The 18509-nt window shown below is 32.1% G+C and overlaps 2 protein-coding genes across 2 annotated transcripts; both read right to left on the bottom strand.

The window, feature by feature from the left end:
• Positions 1-4777: 4777 nt before the first annotated feature.
• On the bottom strand, positions 4778-9355 carry LOC129313446 (uncharacterized). Its single transcript, XM_054956554.1, has 3 exons — positions 9062-9355; positions 6781-7071; positions 4778-6252 (listed from the first exon to the last, which is right to left on the bottom strand). Exons 1-3 carry the CDS (start codon positions 9212-9214, stop codon positions 5089-5091), a joined length of 1608 nt encoding a protein of 535 aa, XP_054812529.1. The 5' UTR covers positions 9215-9355; the 3' UTR covers positions 4778-5088.
• Positions 9356-13182: 3827 nt separating this feature from the next.
• LOC129314247 (CASP-like protein 1C1) lies at positions 13183-15068 on the bottom strand. Its single transcript, XM_054957621.1, has 3 exons — positions 14759-15068; positions 14561-14663; positions 13183-13656 (listed from the first exon to the last, which is right to left on the bottom strand). The coding sequence occupies exons 1-3, from the start codon at positions 14911-14913 to the stop codon at positions 13405-13407; spliced, it is 510 nt and encodes a 169-aa protein (XP_054813596.1). The 5' UTR covers positions 14914-15068; the 3' UTR covers positions 13183-13404.
• Between the last annotated feature and the right edge of the window lie 3441 nt (positions 15069-18509).

Below are 18509 nucleotides of genomic sequence, written 5' to 3'. Positions count from 1 at the left end.
AAATTAGTTAATGGATGATTTTTTAATATATATATATATATATATATAGTTGTAGACTCATGGTAAAAAAGTGAATGTGTGATCTACCACTAAAAAAATATGAGTGTGGGACCTACACTTATTGATGTTAAAAATTTAGACGGTGCATAAAAAATTTTAGTAATATTTTTATATTTTGAATTTGATTATGTAGAATTTATAGTAAAAATTAGTGATGATTATAAAATTTTTAATAAAAATAATATGTATTAGATGTGCATAAAATTTACCAATGGTACAAAAAATGGTTGTGGAACCTGCAATTTAATTATTAAAATTTAGTCACATAGGATGACAAATATTTGCCACATAAAATTTTCATTTGAAAAATGTGAAAATTTTAGACAAGGTGTAAAAAATAATAAAATTTTTATATTTTAAAAAATCACGTAGGATCCATAATAAAAATTAGAAGTGGATATAAGATTTTTAGTAAAAAAAATATATATTAGACATGTAATGAAATTTGTATAAAAATAACACAATTTAGATAGAAAGAATTTACTATAGGCTTATTACTAACATGGGCAACAGATCATAAGATAGTTTGCGCGAAAATATATAGAATAAGTTTTTGTTCATATTTATCAAATACAAAAGGTATAAAAATATATTATTCTATTATTTATATGTAAAAGTTAAGTATTGTTTGAAAATCTATGAAAACATTCATATAGTTACGTGCTATAAGTCTGAGAAAAAAAATGATGGTTTTCATAATAATTTATAATATTAATGAATTTATCTTATACTATATACTTAATCTTTTATTAATAATTATTATATTACTTGTAATGCTTATACATATAATTGATAAATGATATTATAATATGGATTATATTATTTGCTTGATTTACAACTATTATAATTATAATTTATAAAAAATATTATAACATGAATTGCAGTAGGATTCATTAGAGTATATGTTTTATTTTTTTTAAAGATGATACATGGGTAACAAATTTAAAAAAAAAGAATAAGCTAGATTATATTTTAAATTGTGAGAGTTAAGAAATTTTTAAAAATATTGATATTTTTTAATATGTATAAGAGTAACATATTACAAAATAAAAGTCATTTCTTATAGATGTTCTCGTGTTAAAATTTTAGTCTTATTCTAGCTAGTTGCAAGGATATCCTGGGGAAAAAAAAAAGTTGCTCCTTAAATTTTAATTTACACAGGATAATACATTTTAAAATAAAATAAGTTATTATTTATATTATTAATATGTATGAATATAAAAAATTTTAAAATAAATATTCTTTAAATTTTAATTTGCACAAAATAATAAATTATAGATAAAATACACTGACGTCCTTTTATTTTGTTAGAATTATAAATACTTTTTTAAAAAAAAAACTTGCACTTTAGTTTCATTTCTAATGCAGTTAGAAATTTCAACCCAAAAAAATGTAATTAGGAATATTATGTTAAATATTCTAAAATATTTTAATTTTTTATTTATATTTATGTTAACAAAATTTAAATTATTAAATTACCCTTATAATCTATCTGTCTATCCCTTCGCTTCCTAATTTAAGGAACTTCAAACAATTTTTGGCCGAACAAAATTTAACAATTAAGTATGACAATAATTCAAAAATATCTTATCAAAATTATAAAATTTAAATAAAATAAACATAAATTATATTGACTCATTTATCTCTTAGTTTATTAAGTTTTTTTCTGCACATACATGTTTGAAATATTATTTTAACAAACTTACTCTTTTCATTAAAAAATATAAAGCCTTTTTCAGAAGTTATTTCTCATGGGTTGGATGTTAAAAAATATATGAAACATTTTTAGAGTTTTAAACTATCATTATTGCTTTTTTTAAATTTATCCCAATAAATAAATTATTTTATATTTATTTTAAAGTAAAATATCATATTGAATAGTAAATATGAAAAGATAGTATTAATTTGAAAACCAATAATTACTTTATTAAGATGAGATTCGATTAAAAATGTCATATATTTTAAAATGATGGAATATGTATTTAATTTTTTAAATATTATATGACTAACAAATTTAAAATATCAATAAAAAAATTTAAAAAAATATATCAAGAATGATATTCTAATTTAACATAAATAACTTAGATGTGAACTAATAGTTGGATGAATAAAAACAAAAACTTAAAAATAAAGGAATATTTGTATTTCGTAACTCCTTAACTATTTTGCCACTTATAACTTGAAAAAAACTTACAACTTAAATTATATTTTGCAACTTATAACACTATTATTGTTGTAGAGTTATAACTTGGAAAAAAAATTTCAGACTTTATTTTAAATGTTAAAAAGTGGGGTTAGACTTTTTTAAATTGATTGAATTTAAAAAATAGAAATAAGAAGCAAAATAATCAATTTTAATTATTTAAAAAAAACTTTAACACAAAAAAATCAAACTTCTTAAAATATTTCACTCTTTTTCTCATCTAATATCACGTGCATCGCACTGGCGAAATCTATTGTCAATTAATACGTTACAAAAAAAAGCAAGTACGGAAGCAGGCTGCAGCGCCGCGGGCACGCTAGTACGCGCGTGCGCGGACAGCAGAGTAAACGGCATCGTCTCAGGCTCTTCCTCTGATCTGTGGGCCCCCTTTACCGAACCCTCATCCCTAACCGTTATTTCATTAGGCGCCCCTTCCCCTAATCATCCATTCCCAAGTCCTTCCACTCTTCATTTCCTCCTCCTCTTCTTCCCCCCCTTTTTTCACACACTCATGTACCGATAAGAGGGCATATTCATTTGTTTATCGAATCGGGATAGAATAACAACCTTCCTTTGAGATAACTTGCCTTAACAAGTGAGACTAATTGCAGCATAATCCCTTTTTTTTTTTGGTTGCCAAATGTATTTACATTTTGGACATAAACTAATTATTTTGAATGGGTAAAAGAATAAGGTTTCATTTAGTTATTAAAAAAAATGAACATTCCCTCTATAATAAGCATGATAAAATTTATTAATATATATTGTAAATGTAAGAATCATCACATTCTCTAAAAATATCATGAATCATAATTTACAACCTTAAAAATTAAATTACCCCTCCTCCTTATGAATGTGTTCACCTATTCTATTTAGTTATCTTATTTTTACTTTATTTTTCAATCAATTTCATTACATTCTTTTTTTGTAAGCAAACAAGGCCTAAAGGATCCTTTAATATCGATCCATTTTTATAATCTAACGACGCCTAACTTATCACATTTAGAAATTGCTTGTCCAAATAGACATTTCACAGGTTTTCATTTCCAAACGGCACGCAAGTTGCTGAATGCCACATAAAAAAATTTCAATGGTGGAGGCCATTGGAAACCATAATAGTACGATTAAGTTACTAAATATACTATCTTTTTTATAATATAAACTTCAGGACTAAGATAAACTTAATTGATGGAATAATTACACACATCATGGTAATTAATTTTTATCGTCAATTATGATTTATTGTGTATAATTGGTATCTGCATTTTAACTTTTAGTCTTTACTTGCCTTCTTTCATTTTCTTTTTGTTTTTGTTTTTGATACAATAGCCTTCTTTCCATTCTTCTACTCGTGGAAAAGAAGCAAAAATGAAGACAGAGAAATATGGTAGTATTTATTTATTTTGTATTTATTTCAATCACAAACCCACTCTATTTTTTTATGCAGAGGGTCAATGATTTGGGGCATTAATTGGAGGCAGCCCATGACGAAATGAATCCGCATGCACAATTCAGAACGCAAGTCCAATTACATTACAGGTGGGCCAATGAATGGCTTGTCACGAAGACAAAAAAAAAGAAGAAGAAGAAGGAAACAACTCCAAGTCCAACGGCCGAATTGTATTGAAAAAATTGGATAAGATGGCCTATTAAACAAATTAATTAGATAAAAGAAACCTAACTTGCAGAATATAGAAGAAAAGGTGCACAATCATGAAAGATAAAATGCATCTTGTGGAAGAAAAATTGCAAATTTTGAATAGTCTTTTTTTCCAATTAATTTACTTATTTGTTCATTTTTCGCAGTTTTCACAGTAGAAATTGAAGAGGGTATTACATGGAGACCAAATAATCTTTAGAGATTGACATATACGCGAGAGACCACTTGTTGCAACAATTTAGGAAAAATAATGAGAATGTGGTAGTGCAAGTTGCAAGATATGAAAAATAAAATAATCATACATATTATGGCTTAGACATGATTTTTTCTTTTTTCTTTTTTTTTTTTTGGTTGTGCACCTAATTATGGTGCTCCCAGCAGCACTTTTCTGCATACAAAAAGCTTCAACTTAAGACTTTATTTAAGTAAAACTAAGTCACTTATCACTCAACCTTACTCCCATTGGTTAGACATGAAAAATTGAGGCATCGTGCCATCATACCGTGGAAAGCTATCATTGGTAATGACCTATGGACCCACACGTCAAAGAATGAATGATGAATCTTGCCATAAGATTGAACAAAAAAATCAAAAGATTAAATCATATGAAAAGATTTTACCAAAAAATAAAAAAATATCAAAAGATCCAACAGCCAGATAATGTCTTAATTAAAAATTAATACTCTTCCATTCTATTTATATAAGTTTATATTATAAATCAAGCAGGCCCTAATAGAATCGTGATTCACGTTAACCGAATTTTTTTTTTATTTTTGACCAGACACCAGTTAAATAATTACAGAACTTACAAAAACTATACATTTCCTGGAACTTCCTAAACATTTGACAGAATATAAGAACAAATAACTATGATTATGTAAGTTGCAACCAGACGAATATGACAAACTCTTATCTGGCTCCTCAGTTAAGCCTCCTCTTATGACAGCCAAATATTTGACTGTTGGTGAAAGATAACAAGTACAGAAGCCCCAGACAGACATATATAATCCGCATATCATTTTACATACGACAGACATTACACAGATTTTTATTCCATGCATAATAAAAAGCGCAATGGTTTTTGAGTCTCTGAAATGTGAACAGAACACCCTCGACAACATATAAGCGTTGTTCAAGCGGGGCGTCCCCGAATACAAACACAACTTTATCCAGACCATCCTCTCTGGGGCACCACAGAGCCATGCAAGTTCAAACGGTCAAGCACCGAGTTAAAATCTATAGGCTGCCCGGTCTCCTCCATCCTCTGAATCACACTTGCCACATGGTCACCTCTAAAACCCATGCTCACCATTTTCTCTACCAGTTCGTTGTAGGGATGGTTGCGAACGAATTGTGATGGACTAGGACTCCGGACCATGAGATTGTGACCAGTGGGGTTCTGAAGGGAAGCGCTGGATGGAGGATACCCAGATTGAGCAAAATGATGAGGTTGGGATGGATGTCTTCTTCCTCCCTCACCATCATACATCATATATCCAGCAGCAGGAGGGAGTGCAGGGTGAGTCCCGGTGGTTCCATATGCATCGCCTGGTGGTGCTGGAAATGAGCCCTTCATTTGTTGGGATGGCGGTTGCTGTGGGACAGTTCTACCACCACCATATCCATAGGACATGGTATCAGCGCGGCTAGATCCTGGTGGTGGAATCCCTGAATAGGGCATTTGCATTGGCATGCTGTTGGGCAGTGTTTCAGGGGGAGATTGATTCGTAGCTTGACTCGGAGCATAAGAAGGATAAACTGAAGAGGGTGGCCTCATCTGTGGTTGCATGGATGGCGGTTGCGGAGGCTGTACCTGCTGAGGTAACTGCTGAGACCATTGCTGCTGCTGCTGCTGCGGTGCTGGCGGTGGTGGTTGCTGATACTGAGGAGGATACTGTTGAACAGGCTGTGTCTGAGTTACTTGAGAAGGTAGTTGGGGTGATCGATACGGTGGATCAGAAGACAAATACTGGTTCTGGGGAAGCTGAGACACAGCTTGTGGATTGGGTACCTGGGTGGGGGCCATGTAATATGGAGGCTGTTGTGCAGCTTGGGTCACATTTGGGGCTGGAGCTTGAGAGGGGGGTGCCATAGGCTGCTGCTGTGGAGCCACTTGATGGGGCAGGGCAAGAGCTAACTGTTGATTGTGAGTATCAGATGCATTATCAGTTTTCTTGGGATCTCTGGCAGAAGGGGAAGATCTCTCCTCATTGGACTGCGTATGGCTTGAGGAAGATGATTCTTTCTGAACAAGTTGAAGCTTGGCTAGTTCTTTCTGAGTGTCAGCCAGCTCTTGCTTGTCTCTTAAAATTTGTACAGACCTGTGGACCTACACAAACAACAACTAGAAAAATAAGGATAAAAACACGCAATACAGGTCCGCAAGTCAAAATACACATGCATTAGTAAAAAAAAAAAAAATAGAACGGATGAGGGAGTTCAATGGTTGTGTCTAAGCAGATTGCGCCCTGCCTGAAAATTAAAGTTTCCATAGGTTGGAAGTGCACTGTGGCAACAAGAAAACATAAAATTCAAACAATTGAATGATTCTTCATTTAACAACACCAAGTTAAATATAGTTTGCATATGAATATCTTGATGTGAGAAATATGGCAATCTAGCAAAGATTTATAGGTTACAAGTCTCAATCCAGGACCAAGCTGAGAATGAGAGTCAGACAACAACTGGGACTGAAAAATGAAAAAGGAAGTTTTCAGATTGAGGGGTAAATGTCCTTGTGTTATTGTAAAAATTTGCCCGTATCCCAGTATGCAAAAGGATGATGGTAATAACTAAATAGATGGAACAAAAACGGGAACTAAATAAATGGATACTATCCATTAAAGATGTAACTTACTTCTTGAAGGTGTTTGTCAAGAGATTTAAGTTTTGCCTCCGCCTCTACGTTGCTTCGATTTAAATCAGATCGCATTTCTCCAATTGATTTGTCAAGATTGTAACAATATAGCTCCAACTGTGATAGCCTTGAACTAATTCCCTCAAGAAACCGCATGAGATTGTCAGCATATTTTTTCATGCTCTTCTCTACCATAGCAATCACATCTTGACTCAACGAATCTTCTGGTGGGCTATAGGCAGTTGCAGGGAACATTGATGTCCTTGTCATCCTTGTTTTGTGAAAATCCGGCTGAAAGAAATATTTCAAGAACTCAATTTAAAATTGCTGTATATTTTATACTAGGTAAATTTGATACAGAATCCTCAAACCATACATGTGCGTATAAAAGGTGATGAGCATAAGAATAGCCAACAACATTCATATTAAAACCAGCAAAACATTTCTAGGAAGACCAGAAAACTTGTTATCCAATATCAACAAACATCTTAAAAGCACAAGCCTTCGTAGCTTCATGGTGCTTCTTGGTCCAAACAATATAGTATTGACAAATGAACGCTCTTGATGAAAAGGAGATCTTTCTCCAAGCAACTAAAATAAGCATGTTATCATCAGGCTTCCCACAGCTACTAGCCTTCACCATATAACGGCCCTCCCAGCATATTAATGTAATAAAGCCTCCTAGACCAATGTTCACAAACAAATCCCGATTCAACCAAATCAAAGAAATCCAGGAAAAAACCAAACTTTATAGTTTTGCCAGAATTATTAATTAATCAATCAATAAGCAACAAATATGAGAGTCCCGACAAGCTCAAAATATACATCCAATCATCTTCATTGGTTGGGGTAAATCAATAAGTAACTAATCAATGCGGTAAAGACCATGGTATTTGATCTATGAGACAAAGATACACAGTATGCTACAGATAAAAGGGCACAGCTATCAAGAAAACAAAAACACAGGGCACTTTAAGGATACATTATTAAATAAAACAAGATATTTTTAATATTACAGATGTTCTAAAGGATGGCAATTTTGCAGTGGCCAGGGGGAATGCAATATCATCTCCAAGCACTGTTGATGGCAAGGACATATCCAATCTAATATTTTAATCAATTCCATTTTCCGGTTTGGAAATCAAAACAAACGTTGAAACAGAAGGCAGATATAGATCTGAATTGACTTGTAGATTCAAAGGAGTGGTGCAGCAGAATTTTCAACCCAAATTCCATAAGAACTAAAAGTGAATTTTCAATCCAAGTTATATCATGTTGTGTAGAGCCAGAAGCCATATCTCAGTTGTATCCTTCCAGTAACAGCAGCATGACTTTAACTTTTATTTTTATTTCTTTATTATTCTTTTCGGCTTGATACACCTAGGATACTTTATGCTTATTTGGGCATATCCTAGGCATATCACTGTCGGATATGCACCAGACAACAATAAATGGGGAGACAATATGCAAGGGGGGATTTCACGAGTAAGCGCTTCCAAGTACTCTGTCCTCCAATCATAATTCCCCAGTCCTTTTCCTACCCAATTATTGTTACATCACATTCATTTACATTTTTTTCTTAAGTCACTGCCAATTGATATTTTCCCTTTCATGGTTGGGGAAACACTTACAAACTAGCTATGCAGGCTGATAAATGCCCTGAGGTCAAAACAGCTAACTCGCTGCACACATTTTATAGCTCTAAGCATGTCAGCGCTTACTCTCTCGAAGCTAATCCACTAAATAAATCTTCAGGGCAATAATAACACTGGATACAGTGCACAGCCAAACAGATAATAGATTTTGATTCATCAATTAGATTCATTGCAAAAATGGGGCGTTAATCAAGTATGCTACCCTTTTCCTTTTCCCCACCGCAAAAATTGGAAGTCCAGTCTGACAAAACCAGTGATCCGGCTCATTTCCTAGTAGATATCTACACCAGAATAGAAATCCAAAGTCGCTTCAATTTTCTACTATTTTTACATGTTCCTATAAACCCATAAAACCCAATGATCAGCAGAAAAATAAGAATTGACAAACCAAATTCGCAAGAATCTATGAACGACAGGGGGAGAAAAAAAAATTACAAGAAAGTCAGCAAGATCAAATAACTTGCTTCCACTACCAAATTATTCGTTAAAAAGATGTCAAATTTCCTAAACCCTAGCCACTTGTTCCTAGCAAAAGTATCGTGGCCAAATTCGGAAATTTCCCCCCAGAGGGAAAGATAACAGAAAGTCAACCCCTAAATCGACCCAGAGAGCCCATCGATACAAACCTTGTTAGAATTGGTGCTGATGACCGGATCGCTGTGATTACCATTAGAAGAATCCTGGGTACCATAGTCCTCGTATGAGCAGAGGATGTCATCGGACGCAAAATCAAACCCTTTGGAGGCTGAGTTACCGCGACCAGACGATCCAGACGCCATAGCCGGATAGCTTCGCGATGCAGAAAAATCTTCGACGAAAGATCCAACCTTTGCGAAGATAAGAAATCTGGGTAGCTCTAGAGAGAGAGAGAGAGAGAGAGAGAGAGAGAACGCTTTAATGCGTTGGCCTCTGTGCTTGTATGCAAAACTAAGTTTCGCATATATTTATAAAAGGAAAAGAATTCATTTTAATATTAAGTATGCTTTAGTCTGGAGGGAAAGATAAGAATGCGGACCGACCATGTCTCAACATATGGCAGCCCTGGGTGTGGTTGAGACTTGAGATTAATTTTTTTTTTCCCTCACATGTTTGAATTGCACAGTTTCTTATGCAAAAAAAAGTATCCTGGCGCATTAAATTTTTCATATTTAAATAATTTAATTTAATATAAGTTGATTGTAGAGTTCAAGATATGCTCACGATTCAAATATATTTATAAAAATATATATAAATTTATAAATTATTTATCAGTAAAATCTTGATATATATTAACAATTAACCAATAAATTTAAATTCATGTTTTTGTGAGCGATAAGTGAACTCCTTATGATAAACTAGCCTTTGTTACTGTCCATGTTATGTCATATTTGTATTTTTCATATTGTCCTCTTGTTGGTATTGAGAAACTTCAAGGAATAATTATCTTCTCATCTTTACAAATCAATTTTATCTCTAAATTTTGGGTGCCGACCTGCTTACAAATATTAAAAACATGACAAGGACTTTACGATAATAAGTTAAATAAATGGTCATCTTATTCAATATAACCTAGAAGGAATGCACCCCCTCCAATTTTTTTTATAAAACATGTTTTAAAAAAATTTATTTAATCTCATTTATAAGTTACAATATAATTTTTTAAGTAATATTTGAAATGTGATTCTAAAAATACCCTTCATGAAAGAGAAAAATAATATAATATCACTTTTTAAATTTATTATATAAAAATATATTTAAAATTTTATACACTCTTATTTTTTATATTTTATTATATGAATATTGATAAAATTAATAGAAATAATTTATAAAAAAAATTGAAAGAATGTTTGTTAATGTGTTTCCATGTGTTAATTTCATTCGATTCTTTAGGTCTCTAGGGAAAAGGGAGGGGTGGAGCAAAAACAAAAGAAACAGTACCGGTCTCTGCATGTTCAACGTGTGTGTGAACGTGTGGAAATTATTTGGTCAAAATTCAAAACTCAGTCGATCAAATTGCATTGGTGATACTAGTTCAAAAAACAAATTTTTACTCTCTCCATTTTAAAATATAAAATATTTTAATTAAATTATATTTTTAAATAAAGTAATTAATTATCTTTCTATTAATACCATCTTCATATATTTACTTTTATTTAATAAAATGTTTCACTTTAAAATATATATATATAATAATTTATTTACTATGAATACTTTTAAAAAAATATATTAAGTATGTCTCAAAATATTAAAAATACCTTATGTGTTAAAATATTCAAATTTTTAAAATATATCTTATATTTTTTAACATAAAAAATATCCGCTATGTCAAAAAATATAAGAAGTTTTAATCAAATTACATGCTTAATAAGTTAAATTTTTGTCTTTAATTTGATATCATTTTTATATTTATTTTGATTTAACAAGGCATTTCACACAAAGGTGAAGAATTGAACAATTTATTTATTAAAAATATTTATATATAAAAATTTATTAATTATACATTAAAAAACTAAAACATCTTATATTTTTTAAAAATTTTAGGCTAAAAAAATTGTCTTCTTATATTTTTAAATGTAGAGAGTATGTACTTATTTGGATAACATTTTACAATTTTAGAGGTTAAAATCATAATTTTATAAAAATATATTCAAACACTCATCCTACGTGTTAAAATCAATTATAAATATAAAATAATATTTTTAAAAATATATTCAAACATTTATTATACATATTAAAATTAATTATAAACCAGTGGCTGTGGCTGTGGCTGTGAGTAACCCATGATCTACACGGAAAGAGAAAGTTGGCTGCTTAGGCGTTACGTCGGTGAATAGTATTGGGACTGATTATTGCCGTGTTGCTTGTTGATTAAACAATTAATGCTACAGTTTTCAATTTGTTTGCTTTGTTATGGAAACGTGTTTTTCTTTTAAATATTGGGGTTCAAACCGAACCACAGAAGCTGTGGCCAACAAAAGTAAGAACTGACCAAAAAAAAAAACTTTATGGGATTTGCTTTTGTTATATCAGAATCGAAAAATCAAAACAAGATCGTTAGAAATATTAAGCATTGAAAAAACAAAACAAACAAAACAATGGTGGGCATTTCAATTGATATGTTATTTCTATCTTATCAATTAAATGTGAAAGAACATATTTTCATCATTCATGAAGCCAAACTAAATTGATTCCCGGTGATGATAATTCTTTGGTCTTGGATTAGAGAGAGAGAGAGAGAGATTTTTAGTCGCTGGAGTCGGGTATCATTAATTCACGACTTCATTATTACTGTTGTTATTATTATTATTTACATTAAGATATTATTGTTTAACTTTAACTTTTTTTTAAATATTGATTTTTAACCATTAGAGTAGATGAATTTAGGTTGAAGATGACTCAAGCCGCTTTTTAAAGAAATGTCCTAATTTTCTCATATGTTGGCTATTTTCAAATCTTATACCTAATTTAAAATCTTTTTAAAACTACCATTATTTTAAATTTTCATAAAAACACCTTTCTTCCTTTTCTGCATCCTTTTGCCAACTTCATTGCCTTTTTGAATTCAACATCATCGACCAATACTAGATGATTGGCGATGATCAGGATTGAACTGTCGACATTGATTAGGTTTATAAATTTTAAATTTTAATTCACTCTCAATCACCCCTTTAGCCATCCAATACTGATCTGTCATTGCTGTAACTGTCATTCGCTACTCATCTACCACTATTATCTAGTGTAAGTCCACAACTACAGCTTAATGATGGTCTATCGTATCTAATCGATGTTAGTCTACCATTGTCGTAGTTGTGCGGGACAGGTTTGTGGTCACTTTCTTTGTTTTGTCCACCTTTGTTGTTCAATGCCAAACACTGCTATTAATAAGGAATGTTTTGATGTTGTTATCTAGGACCAATCTACAACCCCCAAACTATTATCATTATCTCATACTAATCCATAGGCATTGTTTAGAACTAGACCATTAATGTCAACTAGGACCAAACTGCCACTACCGATCAAGACGGGACCACTTATGTCATCCAAGTTTGGATAACCAAAGTCAATTGAAATTAGGCCGCCAACCCTAATAAGGATCAGACTGCCGACTTAGATTAGGATCAAATCGCTAATGTCATCTGAGTTGTGTTCAAATTCAAACATAAAATTTGAATTTTGATTTTTTTAAGATCCAAACAAAGAATTTTAATATGATAATTTAAATTTTTTTATACCATTCAAATAAAAAATTTAGAATTCATAAATTTTATATCTAAATTTCCAATCCAATCCCGGCCATCCAAATGTAAGCCAAAGTAATTTGTGGTTTATTGATGAAAATTTAATTTAACTGGTTGAAAGAATTGAATTAACTTATTTTAAGATTTTGAATTTAAATCTTGGATATACAATTAAAAAAAATGAAAACATTATTTCAAAAGTACTCCCAAAGTCATCATTGATAATAACGACCCAATATAGTAAGGATTTGAATTAGTCTAAATAAATAATGATAATACTCCAAGTTTTCTAGGGCACTAAGTAATGGAATTTTAAAAAAAAAGTTATCTATGTTTTATTTTTCAATTGGGGGGTAAATTTTAGTTTTAGTCTTTGTTTTAAAAGATATCTTGAACACTTAGAACATGCAAGGAGTTAATCATCAGCGGCTTGTAACAATAACATGGAGCTGTCAACATTTCGATAGAAGTGACTAATTTATTTTTAAAAACAATAGATGATAATAATAATAATAATAATCTCTAATCAATAAAAACAAGCAAACACATACGTATGTGCGCGCATGCGTGTCTAATTAATTCCAGTCAATTATACTCGAGAGGACTGTCCTAAGTGGGAAAACATGAATACGAGGCTGCCCTCAAATCCAAGAAAGGGGTTGAAGTCAAAGAAGAGACAAGACTACAAGAAAGGACGCAGAAACACAAATGAAATAACTTGAACAGCTCTTGCATCTAATAAACCTAGTTGATCAAGAACGAGGACAACCTCCGTGTTTGGTCAAAAGAAGAGGGTCGAGAACGGTGTGAATGGAGTAAAAAAGGAGAACCAAATATATAATGACAGCGGCAATCCCGGCCACCAAAGCTCCGGCGACATGATCACAGTAACTTTGAACTTGACCGCATATCGGTAACCACCCTGCATATCCGTTCCCTTTCTTCCCCACATACGCTATTGCCACTGCTGCCGATTCACTTGATATCAGCAGCATCGTAAACACCTGCTCCACATACAAATATATATATATATATATATATATATTAATTTATTAGCCTGTTGTTTTTGCCTCTTTCACTTCTCATTCTCAATCTCACCATCCTACCATGGGCCATTTGTTTAAGATTATAAAAATAAGTGAGTTTTAGATCATTTGAAAATTTTATAAAAAACGATTCATTTTATGGGGATTTTATAAAAATCATTTTATATTTGGTTATAATAATAAAAAAATGTGATTATTATTAATTTTTTTAGATTTTTATCATATTTCATAGGTATTTTTATAAAAAATAATTTATTATTTAATTATTTTAAAATTTTATAATATTTTTGTGTATCTTCGCATTTTTATAAGAAATTTTTGTTTTATTAGATTATTTTTAGAAGTCATTCAAAGTAGTTTCTCAAAATAATAATTTTTTTATTTTGATTATTTTTAAAAATTTAAAAAAACTATCATAAAATTTCACAAAATTTATCTTTTAAAAAATAAGTAATTTTTTCACTGAAAGACCTCAAACGAACGGGCTTGATAATTGAAACTAACTTAGGCCCATTGTGTTATTCATTTCTTAGGCCCAAATGTGAGGCCATGACTTCAATTTATACTAGTTGTTGTATCGATAAAATATATCTTTCACCAAGGAAAAAAAAAGAAAAAAGAAAAAATATCTCTCCCGCCCACGTCTATTAACGATTGACTTGGTCTAAAAACTAGGGTCTCAAGTTTCGTTTCCTCAGTAGCTTTTGTTGACGACGAATCTTGGTTTTCAGGTTCAAGTTTTTATAGGGTGAACAAGGGGATGAGTACACGCCTGGTAGCTAATGAGAATTTCCTGAATAATGCATTTTATGCTTAGCGTGGTGGCAAAGAAAGGAGAAGACAGTTTGAGAGCAGAAATTACCAAATCCAAAGCAACGACGAACCGCCAGAGCAGACTTTTTGGGGGAAGAAACATGACGAAGAATCCATACACAGTCACTACAGAGTATGCAATCACAAAGTACCTAGCAAGCTTCTCAATAATCAGCTTCATCATGTCCCGAGGGAAAAAAAAATCTGAGTAACAAATAAATTCTGCAGAAAAATTAACAACACTTACTTGAAGGCAGGTGTGTTGGTGTACTTGGCATCAAGATAGAAAGGGAAAAAGCCAGCTCTCTCGCGGCTAGTAGCCATGACAATGACCGATGAAAGAGTGGCTCCAAAAGCCAAGAACCTTAACACGAGGTGGCAGATTCTCTTAACCTTACCCATGGGGTTGGGCTTTGATCACACGAGCTTCTGGTGTGTTTAATGAATCCTGGGTTCCAAAGGGAGGTTAAATAACAGATGTATTTGACTGGGAGGTTAGGAAGGAAAATCAAGGACGATGACGCGAGTTATTATTTCTTTTTCTGCGCTGTTAGGTGAGGTTTTTATCTGTCTGTACCATGCAACCGTCCAATGAGAAAAATTTTTCCACTTTTTCTGCTGTGTCAAACTTTTGTAGGCATTTCTTCCATATCGTTCTTAGTAATCTTTCTTATTAAGTATAGGTAAGGTGATCTGCACTCCTGCTCTTGGCATAAAAAGTTACGTTAGCTAAATGTCCTTTTCATTGCATCCTGATATGTCAAACCTATATACCTGCCCTGCTGGTTTTAGTTTTCTTCTTCTGTCTTCCGTTGTGCATTTCATGTTTCATGCTTTGTTGGTTATTTCCATTTCCACTAGCCTGATCTCTCTTCTACATACTTCTTAGCCTTGGCTGGTTCTACATTAAAGATTAACCCGATTATTCAATGGATCTGTGAGTTCTGTTGCACAAATAAGGAATGTGTGCATATAGGTTTAATAATCTTTTACCAATCAATAGAGTTAGTGGCGTACGTGGATTGTGGTGGTTAGAAGCATTATATATCAAGCGTTCTAAAGTTCATTCTTTGTAGTGGTGGGTGGAGATTGATGCTTTGTTATACGTGCACACTTAATTTTCAAAGTAAAAACAAAAAAATGGATGACCAGACAACAAATTTTCTTCATTAAAGATTGGAGACAATATTTGATGCACTATACAAAATAAAAGAAGTCATCATTTATTGATCCAACGACCAGGGCAAAGACTGCTCTCGATCGGATGTCTCGGATTTCACCATCGGCTTCTCTGCTGAGACACTAAGGAGGACTTCATTGATGAAGCTGAAGCTGAAGATTTCCTGTGGCTGAAAATGAATTCTATCTGATTCTAGACTTTTCATATCTGTTCAATTTCACTCATACTTGGTACATTCTACTATCTAGGTAGCTTTAGTTTATGGGTAAGTTTTTCTTTTTTTCTGTTTTTTTTTTTGTCATCCAATTTTTTTTAGTGTACTGCACAGAATAGCAACTTGATTTGAATACAATATTCTCTGGTTTCTGGCTTCATCCTTATGAATGATGCAAGTTGAACGACAATCATTCTACATAGTATGGTACTCCTTTCTCTGTGGAAGTTTAATTGGAACCAGAAGTTGGTTAGATTTTTTTTTTTTGGGAGTTTGATGAGACTGATTGGGATGTCCGTTCTGCCCCGCCATCTTGGGATGGGATGGATATTTTTGCATTGCACTATCAATTCTGAGTTGCTGAGATATTTGGCAGATACTCGTCGGGTGGCGTCAATATCTATAGCTATCATGTTCTTAGTTCTCGTGTGATTTTCTTGACTGGCATTTCCTATTAGATGGGATTTAATGGATTTTCCCCCCCCCCCCCTTTTGGTTGATAAAATATCTTGAGCTTTGCTATATTTCTATACACAAATATCTATAATCTATAAATTATCTTATGCAGCAACGGCGCCAAGGAAGAGTGAATTCTGTATTGACTGAAATGATTGATCTCTTGTCTAGTACACGATATTAAGATTGTGTTCTTTTTCCTTTCTCTTCGTGCTCGCATGATTTTTTTTTTTTAATGGAGAATTATATTAATAGGACTTGTACAAACTTTTTTACACTTTAAGGTCAGTGTGTTTACCAGATTTAAATTTTGAACTGAATAATCTAATCATACTTGGCGATCTTATTGTTGGTATTCCTGTAGGTACTTGATTGGTAAATCCTTATTTGCAAAGCATCGTTGTCCTGTTTTTTATTTTTATTTTTATCCAAAAAGCATCGTTGTCCTTCTCGTACCATTCAAAAATTTCGTTGGTCTATGAGCTTCATCATTTTGTTGTCTCGGGAAAACGGGGCAATCAAACTCAAAGTCCTAGACACGGAACATTGATTCAATGTCACTTGCATGGATTATGAAAAGTTTGAGTTATTGTTATAACTTTTATAATATAAAAGGTCCATATTTAACCCTTATAAAAAAAATCTATGTCAAGCTTGGGATATTATTTTGCTCCCACAAATATCTTGAACCTCAGCCCTTTTACTCACGCATTTGTTCTCTTCCGTAAAAGAAAGGGGCCTCAAAACAAACAATTTATTTTTTTCCGAAGAAAATGAAACATGATTGACAACTGAAGGGTTTACAAAGACTACCAAAAAAATAAAAAAAAAATAAAAAAAAGAAATAAAACAACAAAAAAAACTCCTGAACTCGATACAAAACAACATAAAGAAAGAAAAAAAAATTGCACCACAAAACCATCACGAGTCTTATAATAGAACTAGAATATAAGAAATATCATCATTATTGTAAAAACTTTAAGAAATTAAAAGTTGCATCAAAAAATAAGAATGTGATTCATTGAATCATTCTAATGATTTTATTTTTATGTAAACAATAACCGTTATTTAGATAGTAGACTCATCGCCTCCACGCATAAGATTTCATGTAAAGAGAATCAAACTCACTAACAGTGATAATAAACTAGCTGCTAGCATCACCAAAAAAAGAAAAGAAAAAAAAAACACCATCATTTCTAATGCAAATCATTATCTATCAAATTGAGAAGTCTAAGTTGAAGTCCTCAACAACAAACCCAAATTATCAATATTCGTACTAAAAAAACATTATACCTTTTAGCTTGCAAGAAGTTACAAAGCTGACAATTAACCATTGCATAAATTAGCATTCATTTGGATAGACAACCTATGCCTTGTGAACACCAATTGAATCCCAATACCCTTTTCTGCAATTTAGATCGAAGCTAGAAATAATTCACATAAACAAAAAGAGATAAAAAACCAACCAACCAACCACTCACACTGGATGCAAGGACGAATCTAGAGGGGAGCAAGGGGGGCCATTGCCCCCCATCGACAATCACTCTTTGAAAAAAATTAAGTCTTATTTGCAAGAAACATTAAAATAGATTTTGGCCCCTTCACTTCGTGTTATATTTTCAAGTCCCCCCCCCCCTTTATTAGTTCCTGGATTTGTTACTGATTACATGTCTCTCTCATGGCAAAAGCGGACGAGAGAGGTGCTAGAACAAAGGGCATAAAAAATAATTACAAATGGAAAGAGAAAAGCTCTCACAAGAAACACTAGGAGAGGAAAATTACTTCATGATTTCATGAATGATGAACCTGTCAAAACAAACAAACAAACAATACTTACAGTACAATTGCTGTTAGGCTCGATCAATTCCGTTTTCTTCTTTTTGCCTTGACAAAGAAGCGTGATGTTCACTTTGTCATATTTGGGGATTGGAAAAGGTTCAATACATCTACTGAGCAGACAAGTTATCCATATATTTTAAATTTAAATTAAGATGTAATATTACTCTTAAAATATTCTCACCAGAGCAAGCGTCATCCATAAATTACTCATCATAACAATATTGTTCATAAGCTAATTGAATTAAAACAATGTTGCTTCCATCATATATTTTTTGTACTAATGCCACTCTATTCACATTTTTTTAACAT

This window comes from Prosopis cineraria, unplaced genomic scaffold, assembly GCF_029017545.1.
Source record: "Prosopis cineraria cultivar Desert tree isolate PC_DT_omini unplaced genomic scaffold, ASM2901754v1 PC6, whole genome shotgun sequence".
In the NCBI taxonomy this organism is placed as follows: domain Eukaryota; kingdom Viridiplantae; phylum Streptophyta; class Magnoliopsida; order Fabales; family Fabaceae; genus Prosopis; species Prosopis cineraria.
The sequence above is the reverse complement of the archived record's forward strand: the minus strand, read 5'-3'. Positions and strand labels throughout refer to the sequence as shown.